At 43.7% G+C, this 26,100-nt stretch overlaps 1 protein-coding gene across 2 annotated transcripts in view; it reads left to right on the top strand.

Annotated features, from left to right (window-relative positions):
- Positions 1-483: 483 nt before the first annotated feature.
- The window catches only part of RYK (receptor like tyrosine kinase), a 61,908-nt gene continuing 36,291 nt past the window's right edge, over positions 484-26,100 (top strand). For both annotated transcript variants that reach the window (XM_054835635.1, XM_054835634.1), the window contains exons 1-6: positions 484-972; positions 18,456-18,577; positions 20,313-20,412; positions 21,515-21,649; positions 23,671-23,727; positions 25,082-25,226. In XM_054835635.1, the coding sequence (XP_054691610.1) occupies positions 657-972; positions 18,456-18,577; positions 20,313-20,412; positions 21,515-21,649; positions 23,671-23,727; positions 25,082-25,226 (875 nt within the window). In that variant the 5' untranslated portion in view covers positions 484-656. The remainder of the gene's footprint in view (positions 973-18,455; positions 18,578-20,312; positions 20,413-21,514; positions 21,650-23,670; positions 23,728-25,081; positions 25,227-26,100) is intronic.

Genomic DNA, 26,100 nt, shown 5'->3' with positions numbered 1-26,100 from the left:
CCCCACAGGCTCAGGACAGGTCCGCGGCGGGTGACCAGGACGGGCTGTGGGGCTGGCAGGGTACCGCGATGGAGGAGGTGACAGCAGGAGGCCGTGAGGCAGCTCGGCGGGCTGCACCCCCCGCCAGCCTTCCCTCAGGACGGGCCCAGAGACCCTCCAGGCGCCAGGCACCGAGACGGCGAGTTACCGGCAGGAACGAGAAACCGGGCAGGGCCTCCCTCTCCCTCTCCCTCTCCCTCTCCCTCTCCCTCTCCCTCTCCCTCTCCCTCTCCCTCTCCCTCGCCTTCTCCTTCTCCTTCTCCCTCCTCCCCGGCACCCGGCAAGAGGGAGGAGGAAGGTAGGGACCGGCTCCCCGCCGCGCCGGGGCTGAGAGGCGCTCTGAGGTGGCGGCGACAGGCGACCTGCGGCCGCTCCTCCCGCCGCTGGGCGGAGGGGGCGTGGCTGCGCGGACGCGCCTGCGCGGGACGGGGCGGGGCGTGCGGCGCCGCGGAGGAAGCGGCGCCAGCGGCGGCGTCGGGCGCGCGCAGCCATGAGCGGCGGGGCGGGGACTGGCGGCCGCGGCGTGTGAGGGGTTCGGCGGGGCGGGGGGGTCCCCTCCCGGCCTTCCCCCCCCCCCCGGCCCGTCCCTGCCTGCCTCCCTCCCTCCCCGCGGAGCGATGGTGCCGGGGCGCCGGGGCGGGGGCCGTGAGCCCGGCGGGGGGAGGCGGCGGCGGGGCCGGCCCCTTTCGGCGCCGGGGGAGGCGGGCGCGGGGCGGCGGCGGCCGCCGTCGTCGTCGTCTTGCCGGGTGCGGGGCCCGCGCCGCCATCTCCTCCGCCTCCTGCCGCTGCTGCTGCTCCTGCCCGCTGGCGCCGAGGGCCAGGCCGGCCCCAGCTCCGGCCCGCACGCCGCGGGGCCCCCGGACTGGCCCCCCGTCGGCCCCGGGCCCAGCCTCAGCCTCTACCTGAGCGAGGACGAGGTGCGCCGGCTGATCGGTGAGTGCGGGCCGGGGCCGCGCCAGGCCCGGTGGGGGAGCGGTCCGTGGGGTGGGGGCCGTGGGGGACAACGGGTCCTGGGGGGGTGGGGTGGTCTGTGGGACTGAGGTGGTGTTGGGCGTCCGGCCGCTCCGAAGGGGCTGAGGGAGTTCTGTGGGGTTGGGGTGGCAGTTTATGGGGGTCTGGAAGAGGATGGAGGAGTCTGTGGGACTGGGGTGGGGATGGTGGGGGTCAGTAGGGCTGGGGTGGTGGCCGTGGGGGTCCGGGAGGCGATGGGGTGGCTGTGGGACTGGTGCGTGGGCGGCAGATCTGGGGGCGCAGGGGAGGATGGAGAGGCCTGTGAGCGGGGATGGAGGACTGGGGGCTCAGGAGGGGATGGGGGGCTGTGGGACTGGGCTGGGGTTGGGGGAATCTGGGGATCCCTGTAGGACTGCAGGAGCGGGGGGGTCATGGGGAGAACGGAGGTGGCTGAGGAGCGTGGGAAGAGTCTCTGTGCTGCCTCGTGTGCGTGTGGGGTTGGGGTTTTAAGGGAAGAAAAGGGTCCTGGGCTTTAGCCTGATGGTGAGGGGTTCCCTCGGCTCCAGGGAGTGGGGATGATGCCCCATGGGAGCAGGGTGAGCCCTGGAAGAGGTGAGTTCAGGCCCGTGATTTAATTAGCGAGGCGAGTGACATTCAGAGGGCAGAGAGGAGACCTGGCAATAATTGGGTGCGTGTGTGAAAGGAATCTTAATTTCTAGGCAGGCTGACAATTGCTGCGCAAGTACTTGGAGACAGTTCATGAAGTCCCCCATCTGGCCCGCTGCGGAAGGCTTTCGCAGTAGTTTTGTGCTTGGAGAGTCTCTGATTTAAACAAAGATTTGTTTTTGGTAGGCTTTGGCTTGCTTAGGCTCTTGTTTAGAGTTGGTGGCTGGAGTCTCAAAACAAATATGTTGGTATCCCCAGTGATCTGGTTTTCAGCAAGCGTCCTATATCTGTGTAAGCTGAAAAATGAGCAGTGCAAGACTTTATTTGCATCAAATGGACAAAATAAAAATATCTCCAGTTAATTTGAACTCTGTGAATGCATAGCTGACCCAAGTCAGGGGACCCGGGGAGCGAATAACACTGTAAACATTTTTTCCCTTATGGCTTGCTCTGGCGATTAGCGTTCTGTTGTTGTCATTTTTACACTGCATTTGCTTGCTGCCAGATGCTCTGTAACGGATAGGGGATAAAAAAAGTCAGGCTTGCTGTTTAGCTAGAGTTTCTAAACAAGTAGTTAATCTTGGAAATGGTGAATGGTGAGGTTTGAGCAATCCCAAGTCTAGTGCCTGAAATGTGTGTTAGTTGGATTTACTCAGACTTCCATGGTCCACTAACAGAATTATTAATCACTAAGTAGCAACTGAGGAGGGAATATCTGCTGCTGTTGTTATTTTTTAAGTTAAATTGCCTCCCGTAACCTCCCTTTTGGGTGTCTGTTGCTAACATGGCTAAAGTCACTTATTACTCAAGCTGTCTGCAGCTGTTTTATATCACTTAAAGTATCTGACATTTAATGATCTGTTTGGCTTCTGTGACCCCCAAAGACTTGGATAAACTGGAGGCTAATGCAGAGATAAACTGGCATATCTTTCAGTTACTGGGATTCACGTCACTAGAAATCTGTTGTAAAATAAATTTTCAGGATCTACCTTGTGGTGTTGGCACAAGCAGATTTAATTTTAGGGGTATCCTTTACACCTACTAGCTGTTGTAGGTAAAGTGTAGTTTAACGAGACATCTAGACATAGGCAATCAAATCTCTAGTAACTTTATGTATTCCTCTGGCAGAAGAAGGTCCAAAGGGCCGGACATGTTTGTTCTAGTTCTTCACACTTTGAAAACAAAACAAGCTAATTTAAAATGTTCAGTTTTGTAGCATCTGAATTGTGTTTACATAAAATCAAGTTTATGGTTTAAGTGCTTGCATCGGTGCGCGTGAACTTCCAAAGAGAATGGAGGCGTTTCGGCTTCTGTAACTTCTTTGAGGAAAGCCATGGCTCAGTGGATGCTAGAATAGTTATTCACAGCGCATAGGAAAATGAGGTTGCTTGTGAAGCAAACTGTTGGGTCCAGTGAAGCTGCTAATATAAACACAGATGCTAGTTTTCCACCTTTTGTTTCTAGTCTCTGCTACTGTCTTGCTGTGGTTGAACAGAAACTCTTAGGCTTTCTGAAGTGCTCGTAAACCCAAATGTTACACAGAGTTACTGCAGCCTGTGGTGTGTTTTCATGTTTCTTAATATTGCCCCTATACATCTTTAGATCGCAGATTTGATTTGGAACAAATGTAAGCACATGGTTATGCATCTGTTGAATCAGCGGTGATATGGTGCGTCCTCTGTGCAAAGCTGGAGCATCCACGGTGTCTGGTGTAAGGTCCGTAGGGCCGTACCCACGCATGGTCTCCCCGCTAGTGAGGCTGAACCAGTTCAGTGGAGCATTGCAGCACTTCTGCTCTCCTCAAAGCCAGAGTTCGGTGTCTTACGGAACCATGGCTTGTGTTTTTAATTAGGTTGTGGCTCTTGTAAATGAAATAGTGACTTGCTGAAGATTATTTGTGGCTGTTCTTCTTTCTATGGCATGGAGGCAGGACAGATACTATGGTTTATAGTGAAAACTGCCTACTACTTTCCTGTATGCTTGTGCCAGATTTCCACCGTTAGGCTGTGTGACTCTGGCCATGTGTCTTCTGCCTTAGGAGGAATGAAGAGGAACTTTACAGAGAAGAAAACTAGAGAAAACTGGCTTGTCTTGTTGTGTGAGATGGATTTTTATTTTGAAAAGCTGCAGCATTCTCATGGTCTGAAAGCAGGACTTGCTATATGGCAGGCAGATGGTGTCTCTGTCAGAAGTATCTTTTGCCATTCCCATGGAAAATGTTCACAGCCATACAAACTATAAGTCTTTGGCGGAGGGGGGGAAATAAATGTGGTTTTCACATACTTGGATGTGTCAGATTCTACTCATACCAGGCAGGATTCAGCAATAGATGAGACAAAGGTAGAAAGAGAGAGGAGTTAGTCAAGGGGACTTGGTTGAGACAACTTTAGCGATGACAGCAAGAGCTGGAGGTGTCTGAGTGAGAGCAGGGGTGATGGGGGGTTGGGGGGGAGGAAGAGGAGGAGGAGAAGCCCTGCTTGCGGGGGAGAGACATCCAGAGCACCACAACCCTTTGCAGGAGTGTCTGTGAACTCTCAGCACCGTGATCCGTAGCTTTTTGGAGTTAGTTCGTAGCGACAATCTTTTTTTGGGCCTGCGCATAAATCTGAAGAAAGCAGTGTTAGTCTCATGGAGTGGCTGTCTGTATAGGCATGGTAACACCATCTGGTCCTATCACTTTTTACCTGTGACCACCATGTGATGCTAAACATGCAGGGCAGATGGTGTTAAATTGGTCATGAGTTATTCAGTAGAGGGTCTGTACTTGATTTAGTAACTTTCATTCAAATTTGCCTGTGAAATCAGAGTGTTGTGGTGTTTGTCTAATGTTGAAATGCTCCATCCGTCTCCTTTTCACAGGATCCTGTGATGTAAAGGCACATGTACTGCTGGGCAGGTAACGAACTAAGGTTTAGAGAATAAGGTAAAAAAACCCTGTTAATATTAGGTAGCTAGTTTTAATCATTAAGGATTTGATCTGATGTATTTAAAGTACATAGCATTATTTAGCACTTAATGAATTCATGGTATATCTCTTAGACTGTCAGGCAAGTTCCCAGCAGCTCAGCCTCGCAGGAGACCTCAGGTTATACACTCCGAATGCGAGGACCAGAGTCAATAGCTGCCTGTGAAAACTTGGCTTAGCAGTTTTTCCTTGCATTGCAGGCAGTTTTGTTCACGGCAGCAACAAGATGCTTAAACAGCGAGAACAATCCTTTCTGTTCTTGCAGGTTTGTTTTTTTTTTTTTTTTGTAGACTGCATACCTTTCAGCTGTGAAATTTGTCTTGTGGATAGCCCTCCATCACATGGCTCTGGCTCTTTTTAGAGACAGGTCTAGCCTGAACATTAAATGAGACCAGTCCCATGGGGGAAAAATAACATGTTGTCATGTAACTAAAGACTATCATAATGCATACATACGGGGAGGGGAGGCTAAATTGGAATTGCAGGAGAATCTTAGTCAGAAGTCCTACAATGTTAGCATAGAGTTTACAAACTTAGTATTCTCTGGCCTAGTTTCTTCTGAGTAATCATATTGAATGCCATCTTCTGTTGGTTTTGTATTTGCACATGCTTAATTACAGAGTTAAATTAATTAACACTTTATATAATCAAAGAATGGTTTGGGTTGGAAGGGACCTTAAAGCCCATCTAGTTTCACGCCCCTGCCATGGGCAGGGACACCCTCCACTAGCCCAGGTTGCCCAAAGCCCCATCCAGCCTGGCCTTGAACACTGCCAGGGAGCCAGGGGCAGCCACAGCTTCTCTGGGCAACCTGTGCCTTACTGCCCTCATAGTGGAGAATTTCTTCCTCATATCTAATCCAAACATGCTCTCTTTTAAAGCCATTTCCCCTTGTCCTGTCACTCCCTGCCCTTGTCACCAGCCCCTCTCCAGCTCTCCTGGAGCCCCTTCAGGGACTGGAAGGGGCTCTAAGGTCTACCTGGAGCCTTCTCTTCTCCAGGCTGAACAACCCCAACTCTCTCAGCCTGAGATCTCCAGAGCAGAGGTGCTCCAGCCCTCGCATCATCTCTGTGGCCTCCTCTGGACTCACTCCAACAGCTCCATGTCCTTCTTGTCCTCGGGACCCCCGAGCTGGACGCAGTACTGCAGGGGGGTCTCACCAGCGCAGACTAGAGGGGCAGAATCCCCTCCCTCGACCTGCTGGTCACGCTGCTGGGGATGCAGCCCAGGACACGGTTGGTCACCCTCACAGTAGAATCAGGGGGATCCCATCAATGTTTATAAATATCTGAAGGTGGGTGTGATCCCCCCGAGCCTTCTCCAGGCTGAACAGTCCCAGCTTTCTCAGCCAGGAAAGATGCTCCAGTCCCTTTAATCATTTTTGTGGTCTTTTGTTGGACTCTTTCCAGTAGCTCCATGTCTCTCATTCTGAGGATCCCAGTGATGGACCCAGCACTCCAGGTGTGGCCTCACCAGGGCTGAGCAGAGCTTGGGTAAATTGTAGGCCAAATGAAGTTTTTGTATGTTTTAGATGGAGACTAAGCATCTACTTGTTGCAGCAATTGATCTTAATTAAGGTGTCTTAATTTTATACTGTGGAACATCTTTTTTTTTAATGTGACTATTTTGGAGAGGTAGCAACAGGAGTTCACATCAAAAGTGCTTTATGGTCCTTGCACTGTGTTTGTAGTGACTGGAAATCCTCTTGTTCCTTTGTCCCTGTTACGAAAGGGAGTTGAAAATGAATGTGCTGGGATGAGCTGGCTGTTCAAATTATTGAAAGGTTGAAGTATTTATCTCTTGTGATGCTTCCAGGCCTTGTTAAAAGCCCACTCGCACTTGTCTTTGACAGCATCACTGCCTAGACCACCACCAGTGAGCTAGTGCTGTGCTCTGAGTTTTGTTAGTAGCACCCAAGAGAAGTTTCCGTGTGAGATGGGTAAGTTACAGGTGCTTGGTACATGGTGCCTCTTTAGGACAGAAAAACATCGGGCAAAGAGCCTCTGTGTAGCTGCAGGAGGATGAATGAGATGTCTGAAGAGCAGATGTTTGAGTATGGTATGGTCTGGAAGCAAATGTCTACATGACCTACAGTTCAGAATCTGGTTCTGTTGTATATGTGTTCTTAAATCTTTATTTTCTAGCTTTTAAGTGCTTGACCCTGAAGAATGTAGCTTTTTGCATGTTATATGCAAAAAATAAGTGTTGCGTTGCTATGGTCCACATGCCTCTCTTTGCAGAAGTGCAAAAAACTGCTTCATTTTACCATTTGAAAGGGACTTAAAGATTTCTGGGTGGAAAGCAAGCTTCTAATCTTGGCAGGTGCCAGGCACTGTAACTGAATTGCTGGTGGCCTGAAAATATTCTGATATATTCCACTTCATTGGAAGTGCTGGTTTTAGGATAATAATTTTATTACCTTGCCCTGTAAAGTGCTTTAGCCTAATGATAGTCCATGATTGGGGCTTATTAGGCGGCCTTTTCAGTGTCGCAGGGAAATGGCACTCTTGTTCACTTTGGAGAAGCGGAGGGGGATTAAGGCTGGCAGGGCGTTTGGAGGGTGCACGCAGCAGCATCTGGACGCTTGCAAGCTGCAGCAGGTTGTGACAAGTTACTTGCATCATGGAGTTGAGCAATCTGTTTTCGTTCTGGAGCCTTTCAGTGCGCTTGGGTGCTTGTCTGTCTGATTTACTGAGTACCACGGTTCGTGTCAGTGTTGTTTTGAGGTTTATGAGAACAAGCTGCATTTGGGGTTCCTCTGCCATTTTCCATTCTATTACCTCACTTTTAATTTGCAAAGTTCAAATAGCTGTTTCTTTGGAGATGCATGGTCATATAAACCCACTGCAATATTTGTAATGCTTGCAAACCAGCAGAAAAATACACTTCTAGAAGTTTGAAGTAGCCCATGGAAGGCCATGGGGGGTGATGCCAGCAAAGGCAGCTTCTAGCCTGGGTTAGGATTGTCTGAAAGAGTTTTTTCTGTGTGACTGCCATTAAGAGGGCTGATGTGATACTGAAGTCCTTGTGTGTATCAATCTACTTGGCGTTGCAGAGATGGATGGTTGATTTCTGTTGCCTGCTTCATCACACCAGCGTATGCATTGATGTTTAAAAACGCAGGGGGCTCTGCTTTCTTGGGGTAGGATTCAGACAATTTGCCTCTGCGAACTGGCCGTTCAGGAGGGGCTGCATGGGCAGCAGGCAGCTTGGCTTCCTCCTACAGTGCTCTGTCTGCACTCAGCCCGGGGAGGAAGCAGCCATTTCGGCTCCCAAGAGGCCAAGGTCTGTCTAGTGATAAATGCTTGTGGCTCTTGTAACATTCATGTGTCAGGGACTTGGAAGAAATCTGACCTCTGAGACTGAAAGCTAGCCTGATGAGAGGGGGGCAAATCCCAACGCTGCATTCCTCACTGCTGTGATTTTACACCTGTGTTCTGTTTGGCAGCATCTTATTTATCACTGTTGATTGTTTGGTCTCTTTGAATAGGTGCTCTCTTTTTCCCTTCAGTGCGTGGACAGAATGGGAACAAGAGAGAGGAAATGGAGGCAAAGAACTCCCTGCATGCATGAGAAAAGCCAGCAAGAAGGGCTGTGGTACTGGCAGAAAGGCAGGGACTGAAACTGCTCCTAAACACCACCTGGGCAGAGGGAAATACAAGAGATAAGGATCATGCTCACAGGCATGAAAAATCCCAGGGTGGTGTTTTCCTGAGAGTGCAAGCTATGGAGGCAGCTACACTGTACTCACCGCTGTGTGCGTGCTTCGAGAGATGAAGTATTAGGGAAGTTTGGGGGTTTGTCCTCCTCTTCCGCTACTCAGAGTTGTGTTTGGATACTGGAAGAGCTGAATTAGTGAGACAAATTCCAAATGTGTCTTCATTCACAGTTGTTCTGAGCTCTAGCGAAAGAGGATCGCTTGTTGACTCGTTCCTACCTGAAACTACACAGATTGAAATACTACTGAGGCTCCTACTCTTCTTGCAGTGGAAGGGCCTTTAGTTATTCCTCTAGTAACTAAGTGTGCAGTACTAAAATCATACTTCAGGTCTCAACTGTGAAAGCAAGGAGTGTGTAAAGGATGAAGTGCATTTAATGAGTTGTGCCTGATGAATTGATTTTTTTTCTCCCCCTTTTTTCCCCCCCTGAATGGCAGCAGCACCAGCAGATCCCATGTAAGAATGAATGCTAACACTCTCTGAAAATGCCTTGTGGCGGTACAAAGGGTGCGATGGTAGAGGCTTCAAACGCATTATTTCTCTTCCATCTCTGCCTTTGTCCTTCTTTCAAGCGGATAACTCACATATTTGCACTGACTGCTTTGGCGATCTGGGAGCAGAAGCAACAGCATGAAACTAATGTGATGCTTTAGAATTTCGCTGCCACTTACTGGATGTTGAATAGCCGTAATTAAATTAACCAGTATATTGATTTCACCATGCTGCTTGGGAAAGATAAGAGCAGTAATGTAAGCATTGGAGCTGCTGCTTAGTAGGCTTGAAAAGCTGCAGCCGCTCAGAATATGTAATGCCAGCGGTACCACTGAAGCTGAGCAGGTTGATAAACTAAAGATGGTTATCCTCTCAAAACCGTTTTAGCCTTTATGAAGTTAGTTGATGGCCTCATAGAGTAATTTCTAATAGAAGAAAAAAATAGTAAGCTCTGTGGCTTTTCTGAGTGCAGAGATTGCCACAGAAGTGCATAGACCTGTTTTAGTTTGTGCAGAGCTTGGTCTTGCGTTAAAACAATTAGTGTCACTGTGGTGAAAGTCTTGCAAAGCGTCCCGACAGATGTGAAGGGTGTGTTATCCCATCAGCAGTCCCGTCAGTCACAGAACTAGAAGCACGAGTTTGGAGGCCGAGAGTTCTGATGCATTGAGGGAGTGGGGTGTGGGTTTGGGTTTTTTAATTTTTTTTTTAATATTTGTTCTCAGTTGGATACTTGTTACTGAAATAGTCACAGCCACTGGCAAGGACACCATTCTAAAGCTGACTTACACTGTTGTACCTTCTGGTCTTGCCTACAGGGATAACTGAATCAACATGTGGGTGCCTTACTATAACTAAAAAAAGTAAAAAATGAAGTGGCACAACTTCTGTTGGTAGGTGACACTAAAATACAGCAAATGCACGTTATTCATGAATCCAAATCACGTCTGACATACCTTGGTTACGTGATTGAGTTTTGGCTGGGAAGATTACAGCAGCACAGGTCAAAAACCTTGTGATACTAGTAAGCATTTCATCTGAAGTTATTTTATTTCAAGGTGTGTGCTCTTGGGCAACTGCAGTTCATGTGGATGGAACCTTTCTTTTTTTGTTTTCTGTTCTCAACGTTTACTTTTGTTCCAATTCAAAAGGAACATCAAACTTCACGTTACCATAACTGAGATATTTGCCATTACTAATAAGTTAAATTTTTATTTCATAAATATACCTAATTCTTCTGTGTGCTAAGAATAAAGTTGTTTAATTTTAATTAATAACTCATTAAAGTTACCTTTATATTTTTATATTATGGCATTCCCTTTTGGTCACCTCCAACCCTGTATTTGCACCATTCCTCTTCCATTTTCCCACTTCCCCTTGCCCGCTGTGTAGGTCACAGGCATTAATTTTCCTTTGCCTTCAGGTATCTCTTGTGCATCTCTACTGCATCTTTCCTTTGGAATCAGCCCCTCAGGTAACTCACATGCACTGTTCTGGTTATTTAATAGCAAAGGGACTGCTGGTTTTCTTGGGAGTTTTACTAGCTTTTTTTTTTGTGGTTTCTTTCTTTTTAAGTTTCAAATTGGCAAATTTCATTTAGATGATGTTCTCAGGAGCAGAGTTTACTTGTATTGTGCTCTGAGGTAAGATGTGTTGGGTTTTTTTCCCCCTCTGTTAAGGAGAGTGTCATCTTCTGACCATTTTCACAGCTTTATATCCTCCCTATCAGAAGACTGAAGATTTTTCTGTCGGTGAAGGAGAGAAGGAATAAGCAGGCAGGCTGTTGAAATGTAATTGTTGCCGCTGTTCAGAGACAAACAAAAGGGTCCTAGGAACAATTAATATTCTTAGTATGGATTGAGTTAAATATTGCCAAGTTCCGTATGCTTTCGCTTCAGCAAGTGCCATCTCCTGGGGAAAGCATCCTTCCCTACAAGGGAAGAGGTCTGCTCTGACTTTTCTGAAAGGCCTTTCAGTGAGAAAAATCCTGTTTGCCTGTGGTGTTGAACTTGCAAATTCTGTTTAACAGCTTCAGTAAGGTGAATTGTGGGTGATCTGTCAGTGAAAATTCATGAGGATTTAATGAGAGCTCTCAGCTAAGAGTTTTTCCTCTTGTTTGCTAGATGTTGGGAAGCTTCCTCCTAAGATTTCCTGCTAGGGAGTCTTGGTTAGTTTTCAAGGATGCAGTCATTGCCTTGAAGTTATGTTGAGTATTTCCTCGAATTGAATGCCTTACATATTGTTTTCCATCTCCAACTCATGATTAGCTAACTCTGCACAGGTACCAAAGCCGTGCAAAGCTGTTCACAACAAGGCAGCAGCCTCTGGTGGGAGAGGTTTGCTGCAGAGGTGAGAATGGGATAAGGTAACAGTTGGTGTTACGTTAGTGAGCTAATATTAGAGCAATTTCACAAACAGTTTACACATTTCAGTCTGCTTTGGTGATGTGTCAAGCTGTGATTTTTTTTTTTCTAGTCTGTTTTCCATGTGCTTGATCCTGGATTATAACACATTCCTTTCTAGCAAAGCTTAGACTGAAATTTAGAAAGGGTGGGTTGAAGAGCTCTTTTGTGAGGTAGATGCACATAGACAATGAAGAACTTCATGTAGAGGTAGGAAGTTGTGTCCCAAAATGGGGGATTCTTTTGTGTTGGTTTTTTTTTCTAAGTGTCAGATGGGTGATGAGCAGAAGGACTGTTCAATAGTCAAGGAAGAAATATTTCTAAGCAAAAGGTATAAAGTGCGTCAGTGAGTACTGATGGATTTGTGCCTGCTGATTCATCTTTCAAGCTTGACACATCCGTTGATGTTCTCTGGCACCTGTGTTAGGAGAGTTGAAAAGCTGTTTCTTCATCTCTGTGTTACTTAAGATTTAACTTTTTCCAGTGCTATTTTTCATCAGTCATCTTTTCCAGAGACTCATGGCCTGTAAGACATTTAAAAGCAAGTATTTCAGCCCAAATTCCTGACCAGCAGCTATAACTGGCAGACTGTAGTGTGGTAGAAAACTTAAAAAATGCAAGTAGAAGGCTGTAATCTCTTACTTGTTTCATTAAAGGAAAGTTCGCTTTTGTTGTATATACTGAATATAAGAAGTTTTTCGTGTGTGTGTGTGTATATATATTCAGATGGTTAGTATTACTTTTCCAGTAGTTTGCTGTTTTCTAAGTGAAATTGATCCACGTGGATCAGTTTGTATTTTATTTCCTAATTTTTTTTAACTCCTAGTTGTAGCTTCAGCCCTATGTAAGCTGATTGTTGAAATGAACTAATTAAATTCAAACTAAGACGACTTGCTCTGGGAAAGTTTTCTCTCTACCCTGGGGGGGGGGGAGTTTCAGTAGTCAAGAGCTGATTTTTAATTCTTCATCCATGTTTCCTTGTGCTTAGGCTGATGGTATGAAATTAGCAGAATTTTTCCAGCACACGTTTGCAGATCCTGTTAGGAAAAAAAAATACAGCTTAGGTTTTAAAGTCAGTGTTTCAGATTTGTGGTGCATTTTTAATTAAAGGAAAATGGAAGGAAAAAAATGAAAAGAAATTTCTTCAACAAGGTAAATTGTCCAGTGTTGGGAGAATCCTGTGTGTTTATAAGGTAGGTTGCACAGTCTTGGGAAGTGGATGGTGGTGAAGGGATGTTGAACTTGAGGTTCCTACTCTTTCATGTGGATGTCCACCTTGGAGTGGAAGCCTCTGGTCTGGCCACAGGGCTAACCCAGATGAGCTGCTCAGGAGTGGAGGCATCATTCTCTGAAGCACGTAAACCTCTGAACAAATAGAATATTTCTGTAAAGATAATAACTTGTTTAACTGTGTAACTCTTCTCAGTTAATTTAGTTCAGTGGCTGTGAGTCAGGAGCAGGAGTGGCTTGCTTCGTGAGGGTTCTCGTGGTTTGACATCGCACTGCAGAGATTTCTCAGCTGCTTAGGAAGAAACACAAATTACAGACTAGTGTGTTAAGAAAACAGGCACTAATTTCAGTCATTTCTGCACGCAGACAGGAATCTGTCAGAGGGTTGGGTAGGCAGCTGGGAGAGCCAGTTATGTCAGCTATCGTTAGCAGATTGCTGTCAGAGTAGGGTTAATATATTGCAGCAAGAACAATCTCATCTGACTCTTACATTGCACATTCATTCTTGATTTTTAGACGTAATCTTCCAGAATTATGTTATGATGATTTGTAGTCTGTTACCTGCGGTAAGAGACATCTAAATACTGCCGTCGTCTTTAAGAAGAATGTGTTACTACTAGTGCACGTTGTAGGATAGATTTGCTTCATAAGAATAAAATCTAATTTTTCCCATGCTGATAGCAGCAAGTTTCTTTTGTATATTGTGCTTAAAAAGAGTTGAAGCTAGACTGCATTTACACAAGGGCATTTGAAAAGAAGTGTTTTGTTAGGCTGCTAGGCTGACATGATCCAATTTTGTCTTGAACACAAGGGCTGCTCAGCATCTTTTGCATTTGGGAATGAAAATTGGCCTCTCCCCTTCCTTTCTGAGCTGCTTCAGATGTTTTGTTATGTTAAACAGTGCAAAGAATGACAGACTTTCTTTATGGTGCTGCTTAAACTTACCTTTTTGTTTGCGTTCAACTTTAATTTATTCTTTCAAGTTTGTGCCCAAGGATGGGAGGCACAAAGATGTGGAAGTTAGTAATGAGATTTAGGGGTTGCCTGGATAAAAGGGTGCCGGTTTTGCCTTGAAATCATAGCAAAGCATTGGTCTTACTGTTTTCATGGGGGTTGGTGTAGGTTAGTCAAGCCCCAGTAACAAGAAACGAGATCCTTTTGTGTTGTGCATTGTCTGCATGTGGAGTTCAACGTTTAAGGGGGCTTGCCAAAGCAAAACTGCAGCCTGTGTTTTAAAACTGTTCATCATTGGTTTAAGCAGTATATTGGCAATCAATAGAAGCATTTCTGAAAAGCCTCTCTTCCTCCTTTGCAGTTTATGTAACCCAACAGTTTTTTGGTATTTCTCTGTAAGGTTCTCCACTTCTTTGTTTTACTGCTTTGCCTAGAAAATGACGATTGGAGAACCGTCCGTTTTCTCTAGCTGTTTGTAATGCATCTGGGTTTTTCTCCTAGAGCCACCTGGTTTCTCCTTGTATCCTTCCATGTATGACGTAAAACATTACATACCAATTTGGGTTTGTTCCAGGAGGCTGTGTGCACGCTGGTGTATTTGCCCTACTTAGTGCAAGGTGGCAAAAGTGTTCAACACCTTAGGAACCAGATGTCTTGCAGGATTAAATTTCCTTCACCCCCAGTGGTACCAGTCAGTAGGTTTTAGTGTAGTATAGTAGTTTACTAAGCATTCTTGAAATCTGAAACAATTGGGAAAACGAACTTTGTTTCTATCTGCTTTTCCTTGGCAACCTGCTACCTAGGCTGGTTACATCTTATGCTGCTACTGTGTTTGAAAGGGATTTATACATTTAAAAAGAGTAAAAATTGAGATTGCTGATGTAGGCTGTGTATTGATAGTGACTTGCTTAATTAATTTGATACCACCTTTCAAAGCTACCTGTGCCCGAAGCATGCTTTGGGAAAAAAGCCTAGGCTCTCTGGATAAAGTAACAGTAGTACTATTTTAGTATAAGCTCCATCTGAGTTAGTGCTGCTGCAGTCCTGCCCTCCATATGGGGTGCTCCTGAGCATCCTCACTAATTCAGGGGGTTAAACTGACTGAGGAGTGTTCCCTCACCTTTTTTTTTCCTCCCTCCCTGCAAAGTGCCAGCTTGACTCCTTGAACTTGGCTTGCTGAAGGTTTAAATAAGGAACATTACAAGGCAGGTGTAAGTATGCATGTCTGAAGAAGAAAGGTGAAATGCAGAATTAAAGCAATTCTGAGTTAGCCTTAAACTCTTATGGTAATGGAGCCTAAAGTGCCTTCTGCAAACTCCTTAACCATTTTTAATGTCTACTCCAGAGAAAGTTAATAATAGCACTTAATCAGTCTGGAAATCTAAGCAGCGAGGAGGCACAATTTCATTGTGTGTAAAAAAAAAAAAAAAAAAAAAAAAAAAAAATAGATAACAAGGAACAAAGTATCTGATTGACTAGAGGTAGCTCACAGCCGATACTCAGGAACAGAACTGAACCTGTTTGACTTTTCACCAAGGCTGATCTGAACTCATGGGGAGAGAGGTGTTGGGTGTGATCTGCCCAACACCTTTGCAGTGGTATCCTTGTCCTCTGCCTTCAACAGCGCTGTTGGAACCTGGCAGGCTGTGCTGCGTTTTTTCTTGGTGAGAATTTAACCTCCACAACCCGTGTGGTGTTGAGAAAAGCATACCTTATCTTGGCTAAAATCTACTAACTGTATAAGTCTGGAGTCCACCCACCACGGGGCTCACGAGGTGATTTTTTTTTTTGACTGGCACGTTGAACTGCAATTTTTTTGTGTGTTTTGCTGGCCTGATTGAGATAAATTATATAGATAAGGTGCTTCAGGCATTCAGGATTGAAGGGATGAGAAATTAGGGATGGAAGGATGGTCTGGAAGCAAAACAATCCTGTGGTGGATTGGAGGTAGGGAGATGGGAGCTTGCTTGTCTGGTGTGGACGCAGATTCCAAGGTGTGCATGGCAAATTGAGTTTTGTCTGTAGCTTGCTGATGGGAAAAGATGTGCTACAGAGGAAATGTTTTAATTCTTGATAAATTTAAGAGGAAAAAATACCATACAGTACTGAAACACTGATGTTCCCCAGGTATGTAGCCATCAGTTTCCAGGGTTTGAGCAAGCATTTATCCAAAGTCATAGAAGAAAAAAAATCTAGAGAGAAGCTGTTGGAAGATACTGCCTATTAGTTTAGGAGGTGCACGATCCACAAATACTAGAAGCGCAGAGGATCTCCTGATAAAGTGTCACTGTGTATTTACTGTGGGTTTATATTCTTCCTTAGGCGTTTTCTGTAGATGCCTGGTAGAAATGGGATACTAACCCAGGCGATCTTCTGCCTCTTGTATAAGTTAAGAGCTCTACTACAAAACCTCTTAAGTCATTTTTATATGCCAGTCTTTTAGAGCATAATTTTTTTTGAAGCAATAAACTTGACATTGATTCTCAGGCTGCTCTTGCATGATGCTGTTGAAATTAATGTAATTAGCATTGCTTGTTAGTGTGCAGCTTTTTATGGCAGCACAGGCATTGAAACATTTGTGGTCTCTATAATCAAATTACTCTGTGGTACCGCTATTCAAGCTTAAAGATTTGATTGATCTTCTGTAGGTTGATTTGGTTTTGTACAGCTTTATTATTGCACATCAAGATATTTATGCTTGACAGCTTCAATTAGGATTGCCTTTTACATTACTTTTGTAAAGGCTGGGTTTTATACCAGGTAACTTTATTGCTGTGTACCCATTCATTTTCTATGACCGGCTTCTATACAAAAATTATATTAAATCAAGGATTTTGGAAATTTCATGGTGTTACAAGTTTTGAAACAGTTGTTGTTGTGAACCTCTAATCATTGGTGTGACCACTTACCAGCAAGGGAAGGTTCTCTTTATTCCAAAAGCAGTTTAGTTTCATTGTTCCAATTTCATTGTTTCACCTGCTAATCCTTTTATCCTCCTGACTTTTTTTGGAATAACTTGTCCTTACTGGGTTGGATTTGAATACTTTATTAAATAAAGTTTATGCCTGTAAATCTTCCTGTCTTCTTGATCAGCTCTAATGGCAAGTGTCTGATAGTTGTGAGGTCTTCTCAACATGCCTTCAATGTTTTCTAAAGCTGAGAGAGATTTCATATATAAACATGTATACATGTAAAAATTGTCTGGGCGAGCTGTCTTGGAGTTTTGCTGGGTTTTTTATGTGTTTTGGTTCAAGGTGTGTGTTCCCCCTACTCCCTGTTTTACTGGTGGATAGGATTTTGCACTTGCCATTTATTATTGAGCGGAAATATGGGTAAATTGCAGAAGGAAGGTTTAAATTTTTATATACTGTCTCACATTTAGCACTTAAGGCATCACCTGCATCTTTTTCTGATCAAGATCTTGTGTGAGAGCCTTTTTCTCCCTGGGATTACTGCATTCTGTTGATTCCTTTCATGCATCCAGTCTCCAGGGTTCTCCCCCTCACCACCCCCTGGCATCTGTGATGATATACTCTTGGGTTTTCATTAAGTTTCAGGTCACTAATGAGCCAGCAGGGAGTAAAAATGGTTAACAGCAACAAGAATGAAGAGGAATGTCTTGGCTGCATTTCTGTATCTTGTGAAAACAAGGTGGATTAAATTGAGCTCTGGAATAAGAGAACGCTTATCACTTTGCACTGATCTATGCCCAGTTTTTGCACTAAATAGGAGGAATTATTTCTCTCAAGCTAATTCTCCCTTTCTTCAAATGCAGCTTGACTACACAGTTTAATAGTTCTCTTTGATTTTTTTTTTACCCCTTTTTTAAAAAAAACCAACTTCTTATGATTCCTTGGATTCTTGAAATAACTTCAGGATGCCTTAAATGCTGTCATCTTGGAGTCAGTCTCTCCAATTTTCTTGACTTTCTAGCCATAATAAAAATAACTCCATTATTTATGTTCCCAATTGTACTGTGAATATTTTAATTGAGCTCGGTTCCCTCTACGTAGGTCATGCTTGGAGCGTGCACCTATGTCTGATTTGCCCAGTTGTTCTTTTAGCATGTCAATATATTGCTGAGCCTGGGGAACGTTTGACTGGGAGCACTGGAGGAAAAAACCTGTATGAGACAAGACAAAATGGTACTGATTACAAATACAGTATGGTTTTGTCCTGAGGATATGGAGCTGGGACTAATTGTACAACTGCAGGGATGGAGGTTAACTTGTAGTGCTTATTTTACCACTAATTGCTAATGACACCCAGGGCAAGTTGTGAGGTCCTACCCTGTGTTCAGTGTGACCTCGGAATGTGTGTCACACAAGATTGTGGCAGCTTCAGTATTTTTAATATCAGAGTATGCGTCTTATTTTGGAAAATGCACCTTAGTGCTCTGTAATAAATAGTTTTGTGGATCATTCAGTTTTCCAGGTTTATTAAAGTGTTCAGAAGGCAAAAGGTAGACACAAAATATTAGTATTACTTGGTGTACAAATGTAATTCCTCCTCTTGCTGTGTGCTTTGTATTATGATCTAATTACCTTGATCTAATTACCTTCCATAGTGCTTATGTGTCTTGGGCTCAAGAAATGAGCTATTCCAGGAAGAATTACCTGCAATTAGCAAGCTGATAATCCAAAGCAGTTTGGTTTGAGTGTACACAGTTGTAAATAAGAGCAAAACTGGACTCGTGATTCCCAGAAGCAGACGGGTCCATTCAGGAGAGGCTGTAATGACTCTTTTGGAGGATTGCATGAAAAGTCATGTTTCCTTCCATTACATTCCAACTTTTACCTGTTCATTAGGCTGTGGCGTCTCTCTGAAATTGTTGCTTTGTAAGAATTTGAAGCACTCTTGTTAATGCTGACATGCGTGAGCATTGAACTCCAAACCTGCAGTTGAATTTATGGACTTGATGAAGCGTTTGCTTAAGCAATCACATACGAGTGGAGCTGGTTGGTACTGAGAGGTGTTTGTTCCGGCGTGTTACTGCTGGCCCCATTCTTCCCTGTCTTACTGTTTTCTTTCTCATTACAGGTCTTGATGCAGAGTTGTCTTATGTGAGGAATGATGTGGTTAATCACTATGCATTGTCCTTCAATCTCTTAGTACCCAGTGAGACCAACAATCTTCACTTCAGCTGGTATGCTAAATCCAAGGTAAGCAGGCATAACTTGTGTCTTTGAGTACTTGATACATCATCTGTATTGCTTAGACAATACCCACTACCATAACTTATTGCTTTTGTCTTTGCAAAAATTAGCATATGCTAGGTGTAAAAGAATTACTTATATGATTGCAGGCAATAAATTAAGATAGTAGGTATCCAAACTCTTCCTTTCTTGTTTTAGAAAGGTTAAGCACTTCTTTAGAACTGTTTTACACTTCTAGCAAGCTAGATGTGTATATATACAAGCTACTGGCTGTGGAATCTCTTCTGGTGGTGCAGTGAACACACAGAAGGGGCAGCCATGAACTGAAGCCTCTGGAAATCAAATATTTTGTAGACATTTCTAGAAATGTATGTTTGGAGACAAGAAGAACCTATAAAAGTAGCATCTAGTATGTTATTACTGAGCCCTGATTAAATGGAAAGAGATTTTTATTTCACTTAATCACCATGGCCGGAGCATGCAGCAACAGCTGTCATAAAGATTGCATGTGCTTTTATATTTTGAAGGATTTCCAGTTACTTAACAATTTGGTTTTGTATATGAAATGATCTGTTTAGCTTTTGCCAGATGTTCGGGTTTTTGGTTTGGTTTTTTTTTTTTAAAATGAGTGATGGTTATTCTTCTGTCCTTAAGTAGGAAAGACTGCAGTAGCAGCAGTGATATTTAACTCCACCAATACAATTTCTGAAGATTCCTTCTGCCAGTGTTCTTTCCTTTGAGGTGTAACTTCTTAGGAGATGTGAATTTTGGCCTGAAACGGTGCAGTGCAAGCCAGCCCTTCTACTTGCTATTGTATTCCACCTTCACAGGCAGTTCAGTTGCTTGGCATTTGAATAGGACCTTTGAAGGAGTTTCCTTGTTGTTACGTACTTCGGCCAGGAGCTACCTGCATCACTGTGTCCTTGCCCTGAGTTTCCTTGGGCTTCTCTCTGAATTTTGAACAGGAATTTCTGAGCTTGTGTAGCCCTCCTTCCATTACCATCATTGCACCACTCATCGTCTTCTGTGCTCACTTTGTAGGATGGGCGTAGTGCAGTTTATAGGAGTTCAGAGACTGGGTTATGTTTCTACCCTTGGCATCTTGACTGAAAAATAAATTAATAGCATAACGCATCCTATTATGTTTTAGAAGGGGGGGGGAAGAAGCTAATGGGTCAGTGTCGCACCAAATTCATTCAAGTGAGTGTGAATTTCCAACAGGAGTTTATGCCTTAGTTGCAATAGGTCCCATACTTTTTTGAATGAATGTTTGCAGAAACAGCTTCTTAAGTGGAAACAAAACCTTGACTATAATTGTATAAACTGCTTGTAAGCAGTTTTGGCTGTGTAATTTATCAAACTGACTAGAGGAGGGGCAATTTCTTGAATTCTTATGGCTTTAACAAACTGGCTTTTGAACAAGTAAGTTTAAAAACCTCAGCTAGTGAGGTTTGTGGTGTTGTTTTTTTTTTTAATACAGTACTTTACATTCTGCACCAAACTTTCAAGAATGATTTCAAGAGTGGCTTCCATTTTGACTTTCTTAATTTGAATGATCACAAAAGTCTGACATTAAACTTCATATACGAAACCTTGAATTTGGGCACTTAAAATCACCACAAGTCTTTGAAAATAAGACACGTTTTTTTTAATTTCAAGAATTATGAAAAGATATGCAGTGTTTCAGTTTACTACTGTAGAGAATGCTTACATATTTTCTATCTCCCACCTGTTGTTACAGGTTGAGTATAAACTGGGATTTCAGGTAGATAATCCCATGACTATGGCGATGCCCCAGGCCAACATTTCCCTCCAAGGAGAAGTTCCTCGCACCCTTTCAGGTAAACTCACCACCCCTCGAAAGTGCACAGCGAGTGCCGATACCAAAAATGCTTTCTGGTGGTACTTTGTTTTTTCCAAAACGTGTGTAGTGTTGCCCAAGAGCATACTTTCTCTCTATTAAACATAATGTGTTTACAGGCCTTCTGCAACAGTTATGACACAGATAAAACAGTATTATAGATTGAGACTATTAGTCCGAGAGCAATATTTCCCCCCCGTTTAGTGGAGGATAGAGATTTTCCTGGAAAGGAAACATGGTGTTTTTGATGTGTGTGTACACACACACAAGGTTCCTGTTCCTCTTCTACGATAATCATTAGCAGTTGCATGGCTTTTTAAAATCCACACTCTTTAATTTCTCTAGCCTATAGAGATGACATTTCAAGATATATAGGAGTCATTAATACATTGACGTGCTTATGGTAAGTTTAAACTTGAGAAAACACTCTTGAATATGCATTAGCTCCTCCATAGAATTTATACTTGAAACAACGTTATTTGTTTCAGGAAATGTGCAAGTGATCATGGTTCCTTGCTCATTCAACTGTGGTTCTTTGTACTCTGTTAGATATTCATAAATAAGATATGCATCATTAGATATGCATAAATAATACTGATCTATACGCTAGAAAGAAAATGTTAGATTAATTTAAGCTTTGATTCCAGTCAGATATGCAGAGTGCAAAATACTCAAACTTAACTGTTGTGAAAAAGGCTAACCTTAATAGCATTTGAGAGACAAGAAAAACTAAATTTTCTGGTTTTCTGTGATAATGGAGGTTTTTCTTGTGGCAGCACTTTAACTCCAGTGATAAAGGAAGGCTAATGGTCGTTTATCCACAGATATAATTTTTTTCAGTAATCTATAAGCTCTTAATATAACTCACATATAAACATTTAACATTTATGCTCCTTAGTGCTTTAATAGTTGTCTGAAATTACAAGGCCTGAAGGCTAAAATAGCATTTCTTAATAGCAAGTTATTTTAAAATGTATGTTAAGAACATCATCTAGAAAGACCCTTATTTAAATATTCTTTTACCACAATGTCTGAAGGGTGTTCAAACTGAATTGTAACGCCTGTTTGTTGTCTGTTCGCAGTGTTTCGTGTCGAACTCTCCTGCACCGGCAGACTCGACTCTGAGGTCACAATACTAATGCAGCTCAACTTGACAATAAATTCATCCAAAAACATCACAGTTTTAAATTTCAAACGAAGGAAAATGTGCTACAAAAGTAAGACACTAAGTTTCAAATATTAACAAGCTTTTAGTGTAAAAGTATGATAGGAGAAAGGAGTGGAAAGGTATATGATCCAGGACAGGAGTAACAGTCCCTCAGGGTGAATGTGGAGAGGATAGGAAGAAACCAGGTAAAATTTTGCCTTTGAGACGAATGGAGACTTTTGGTAAAAGCAGAAACTCATGGATGAACAAATTCCCAAGTGTTCTGCTGCATTGACTGATCTTTTTACATATAGACAAAAAGCATTTTCTTTGTTGTGCTTGGAAGGAAGAAACTAGTTTCCTCAAAACTGCAGCACTTGGAATATTCACATTGTTTTAAGAATTGATATCTAAATCTACTTAGTTTATAAAATGAGATAAAGTTAACTATGTAATAAATCGAAGCAGGCGTTAGTCTTTCAGGTGTAGAGTGCAAAATGATCTTGGTAGATAACACAGACTTCAGAAACCCCAAATTGACTCTTCTGTGTTTTGACTTAGGAATAGGCAAGCACAATTTATTCTGGGATTGCAGCAGCTATCTCCTGTTGCTGCTTCCCTGAAGTATTTTCATAGGCATCAGAAGAAAATTATTTTGGAGAATCCCAAGAACTATACCCTCCTGAAAAAAGTCTTTGGTATCCTGGGCAGCGTTTGAGGATGGCCGTGTCTCTCTTTACATGTTCCTCCTGGCACTGTTTGGTTTACTTGGAGCTTTTAAGGACAGTAGTTGGCTTTTCAGGAGGAGTTTGTCACTTACCTTGAGTATGAATGTCTAAGGATGAACTTCTGGAAGGTGTTATCTGGGGGTGTGTGAGCACCACTTCCTAAATCATGCAGAAGTGATTCTTACAAAATCGTGTTTCTGTGGGTTCATAAAAAAAAAAGTCAACTACTTTTTTTGATGTGTGTTGAATTGGTATAGAGCATCTGGGGATTTCTGATTTAAATTTAGTGCAGAAGTTAAAAATATGTAGGAGGTTGATAGCAGTTTTGCTCAAGGCATTTGTAATGGTTCCTCCTAAAGTTTAAAAGCAGGGGGGAAGAAGAAAAATTGTCATATTTTTCCCTCCGCCTTCCCCGGATTACTTTTTCACAAGTCTGTCAAGCTGAACTGGCTTACCACGGAGTCGGAAGGGGCTGTGCAGGGAGGAAGCAACTCTTCACAGCTGGGAGCAGGAAGGGGGATGCGCAAGTGGGACTGTGCCTTTGCAGCCACAGAAATCCCTTACGTTGCCTCAGCCATGTGCTAGTCCTCAGCGAGGTTCATGTGAAGTCATCTCCACAGCCTGCTTTCCCTTGCTTTGCTCTGCTCCTCTTAGTAACCAGACTCGTAGTAAGCTTAAAGAAGACTTAGCCCCTTTCTAAAGGACTACTTGCGCACACAAACCTGAGTATTGTCCTTAGGCCTTCTGTGCCATTTTTCTGAGTGTTTAAATGGGTATTACCACTTTCATCCTTCAGTTTTAAAACACCTATGACCGTGGCATCAGCCGAGAAGACGCAGTGCTCAAGGCTGCATCTCTAACGTTTTCCTAGGATGAGTAGCATTAGAATTTCTGCCAAAAGGTCAGGGTAGCATTGACTGAACGTTCAAGATATTATTTTCTATCCTGTAGTAACTGATTCTGTGAGGTCTTTGTTTAGTGTCTTAGCATACGCTCACATGCTCTGCACCTCCTCTTTCTACTGTCTGCTGCTTTGGATTTTGGACGAGCCGGAGGGTTTTTTGAGGTAGGTAGATTCAGTAGGTTCATGGCCTCAATGGACGTATGTATCGGTGATGAAATATATCTGACCCGTGTCAGTGTTAAAGTGCGCTATATCTGACCTGTGTTAAAGTGCGATTTTTATTACACAATGGTTAGGCATTTAAAATGGAAATCTGGAGATAACTATAGTTGTCCTGGAGTCAACTTGCCTATTTGGAAAAGCAGATTTGTTTTTCGATAAATGAGGCAATTGATTTCTGTTGAAGGACTGCAACAAGAAATGTGTATCAAGCTTAATGGTTTTCTCTCATCTGTTTAGAGCTTGAACCAGAATTAAAATCTCCAACATCTGACAAAAACAGCAGCAAGGCTATCTGTAAGTAATTCTGAGTGTGCAACTTACTTTGGGTGTAAAAAATGAAAAACTTGTCATGTTCTTTCTGTTTCCACAGCATTCCCAATGAAAACACTCCCCAGGTTGTCTGTACTATACCCAGTATTTTAGTGGGATGTTTTGGTAATTCATTATTTTAACTGGGAACATATACTAGCGAAGGTGAAAGAAACCTATTCCAAGTCTCCTAACAACTTTTTTTTAATCGCTTCTTAAGAGCTGTGGTTTCCGTACATGGCTCTGACCTGTCTTCTTGACATGAGGACCTGTGTGGTTTGCTGTTTTGACTTGTCATTGTTGAATGAGGTGGTTTCTTTTACTCAGTCCTCTTCTAGCTGGAAATAGCATCAACTGACTGTGCTCAGCCTCTGTGGCACCCAAAATGTAAACAATTTTGCCAAAATGCTTTTTGAAAGCGGAGCGCATTGCTCAGTCTTCTTTTTACCACCTGCTCTCTCTCGAGGGCAATCGTTCTCCACAATCCATCATTTAAAACTGGGGATGTGTCCTGCCTCTAGTCCCTCCGCCCGTGTTGCTGTTAGCACCAGCTGAAGGCTGGCACAGCAGACAAACCCTCTGCTGCCAAGATGCCGTAACAGAATTTTGCTCTAAATTACTGCAATAGCGATTCTTTTGAGAAAGAGGATTAACTGCCCTGTTAACGTTACTGTATTAAGATGCAGGTCAGGGGGCTGTAATCCACCCGTTGTACCCTAAAATCAGGAGGACAAGTGGAAGTTGTGTGCTGGGGCACATTCGGTCAGCGTGTAAGCACTGCTAGCACCCTGCGTCTAGGTGTTAGTCTCATTTTATTTACTGTATTGGTGCGTGCCCCAGTGTGACTCCTGCTCTTCCAGCCCCAGTCTGTGCCACTTGCTGCGCCGGAGGCCGCGTTTGTCCGTGCTCCCCTACTGCGTTTGCAGCGTGGGAGTCATGGAGGAGAGAGAGTCGAGGGGTTCTGCGAGGTAGAACCAGCAGGACCAACAAGACTGTTTTGAGAGATTCCTGGCTAGCTTTTATCCCTCAGTAGGAACCCTCCTTTTGTCCCAGTAAATAAATGGAGGCATTGAGTGGCTTGCTGGGCCCTGCCCTGCTTTGCTGCAGCAGGAAATGTGGTGCTCACTTCTCTGGGGATTACCACAGTCTGCATCTATGTGCTGGCTCCTGCTGCCTGCTCCTGCCAGATCAGGGTGGCAGGGCACTGGGGGCGAGTCTGGGGACAGCAGCACTGCCCTCCTGACATGTCAGCCTGCTGGGAACTAAGAAAAATGTAATTTGTGGGGTTTTGGGGCTTTTTTTAAGAAAGGTTCAGTAACTTTTCACCTTTCTATTTCAGTTGATCCTGTAAACGCAGCTCCCACCACTTCTACCCGTGTGTTTTATATCAGCGTAGGTGTGTGCTGTGCCGTTATATTCCTGGTGGCAATAATATTAGCTGTCTTGCATCTCCACAGCATGAAAAGGATAGAGTTGGATGACAGGTATGTGTTCAAGCTTTTCAAGTGCACTTTTGGGACACGTTTACTCAGGTTTGTGGGAGTTCTGCTCTCAAAATGAGCTCTCTGTAGTTGCTTGCAATTTCTGCTCTTGATGTCAAGCAGGAGCAATTACTTACTACCTGTGTAGAGTTGTGGTAAGTGCTGTACTGCAGAAAGGTAGCAGTTGCAGGTGCTCTGCTGTTTCTGGGGTGGGAGGGTTTTGCCATAATAGTTGTGTGGAAGAGATGCAGTGGGGAAGTTTGGACAGAATCAGGTCTACAGGGATTGTCAGGATTGAAGGGAAGTTTGGTAGATACAGGAGATTGAATTTCAGTTTTCTCTATTTCGATTGATGTACCAGTATTCACTTTGGCCTTAGGGTAAAGTCTGGGTTACAACTGGTTGGTTACAAAGCTGAAAAATGTGGCACTCTCCCAAATGTATTTTCAATCCAGAAAAACCAAATTGTCACATGCATGCAAAAAAGAACTTGTAATGCGAACCCAGGGGCAATATGGTCAGCTGAGTGGGGATTAAACATCGAGGCGGAAGGGGGGCTGAAAAAGCAGGTGGACTGTGGCTCTGCTGAGGCCATGTGAACAAGCAGTGTCAGATGCAACTGTTCAGAAGCAGACACTTTAGAAACCGAATACTTCAGAAAACAGTCGGGCCCGTGGGTGGTCACCCCTATTGAAAGGATATCTCGAACTGTTTCTGTTCCTGCCTGCAGGAACAGTCTCGGAGCAGCTCCATCTCTTCATCTTCCTCCCTATCCATTCCTCTGTTTCTTTCTGGTTTTCTTTCTGCCATTTACTCCTCTGATGTCTCCTGACCACTTGGTTTCTGGGGAGTGTTGGTGTAGGAAGTAGCATGGTTT

This window comes from Grus americana, chromosome 9 (assembly GCF_028858705.1).
Source record: "Grus americana isolate bGruAme1 chromosome 9, bGruAme1.mat, whole genome shotgun sequence".
NCBI lineage: Eukaryota > Metazoa > Chordata > Aves > Gruiformes > Gruidae > Grus > Grus americana.
The sequence above is the reverse complement of the archived record's forward strand: the minus strand, read 5'-3'. Positions and strand labels throughout refer to the sequence as shown.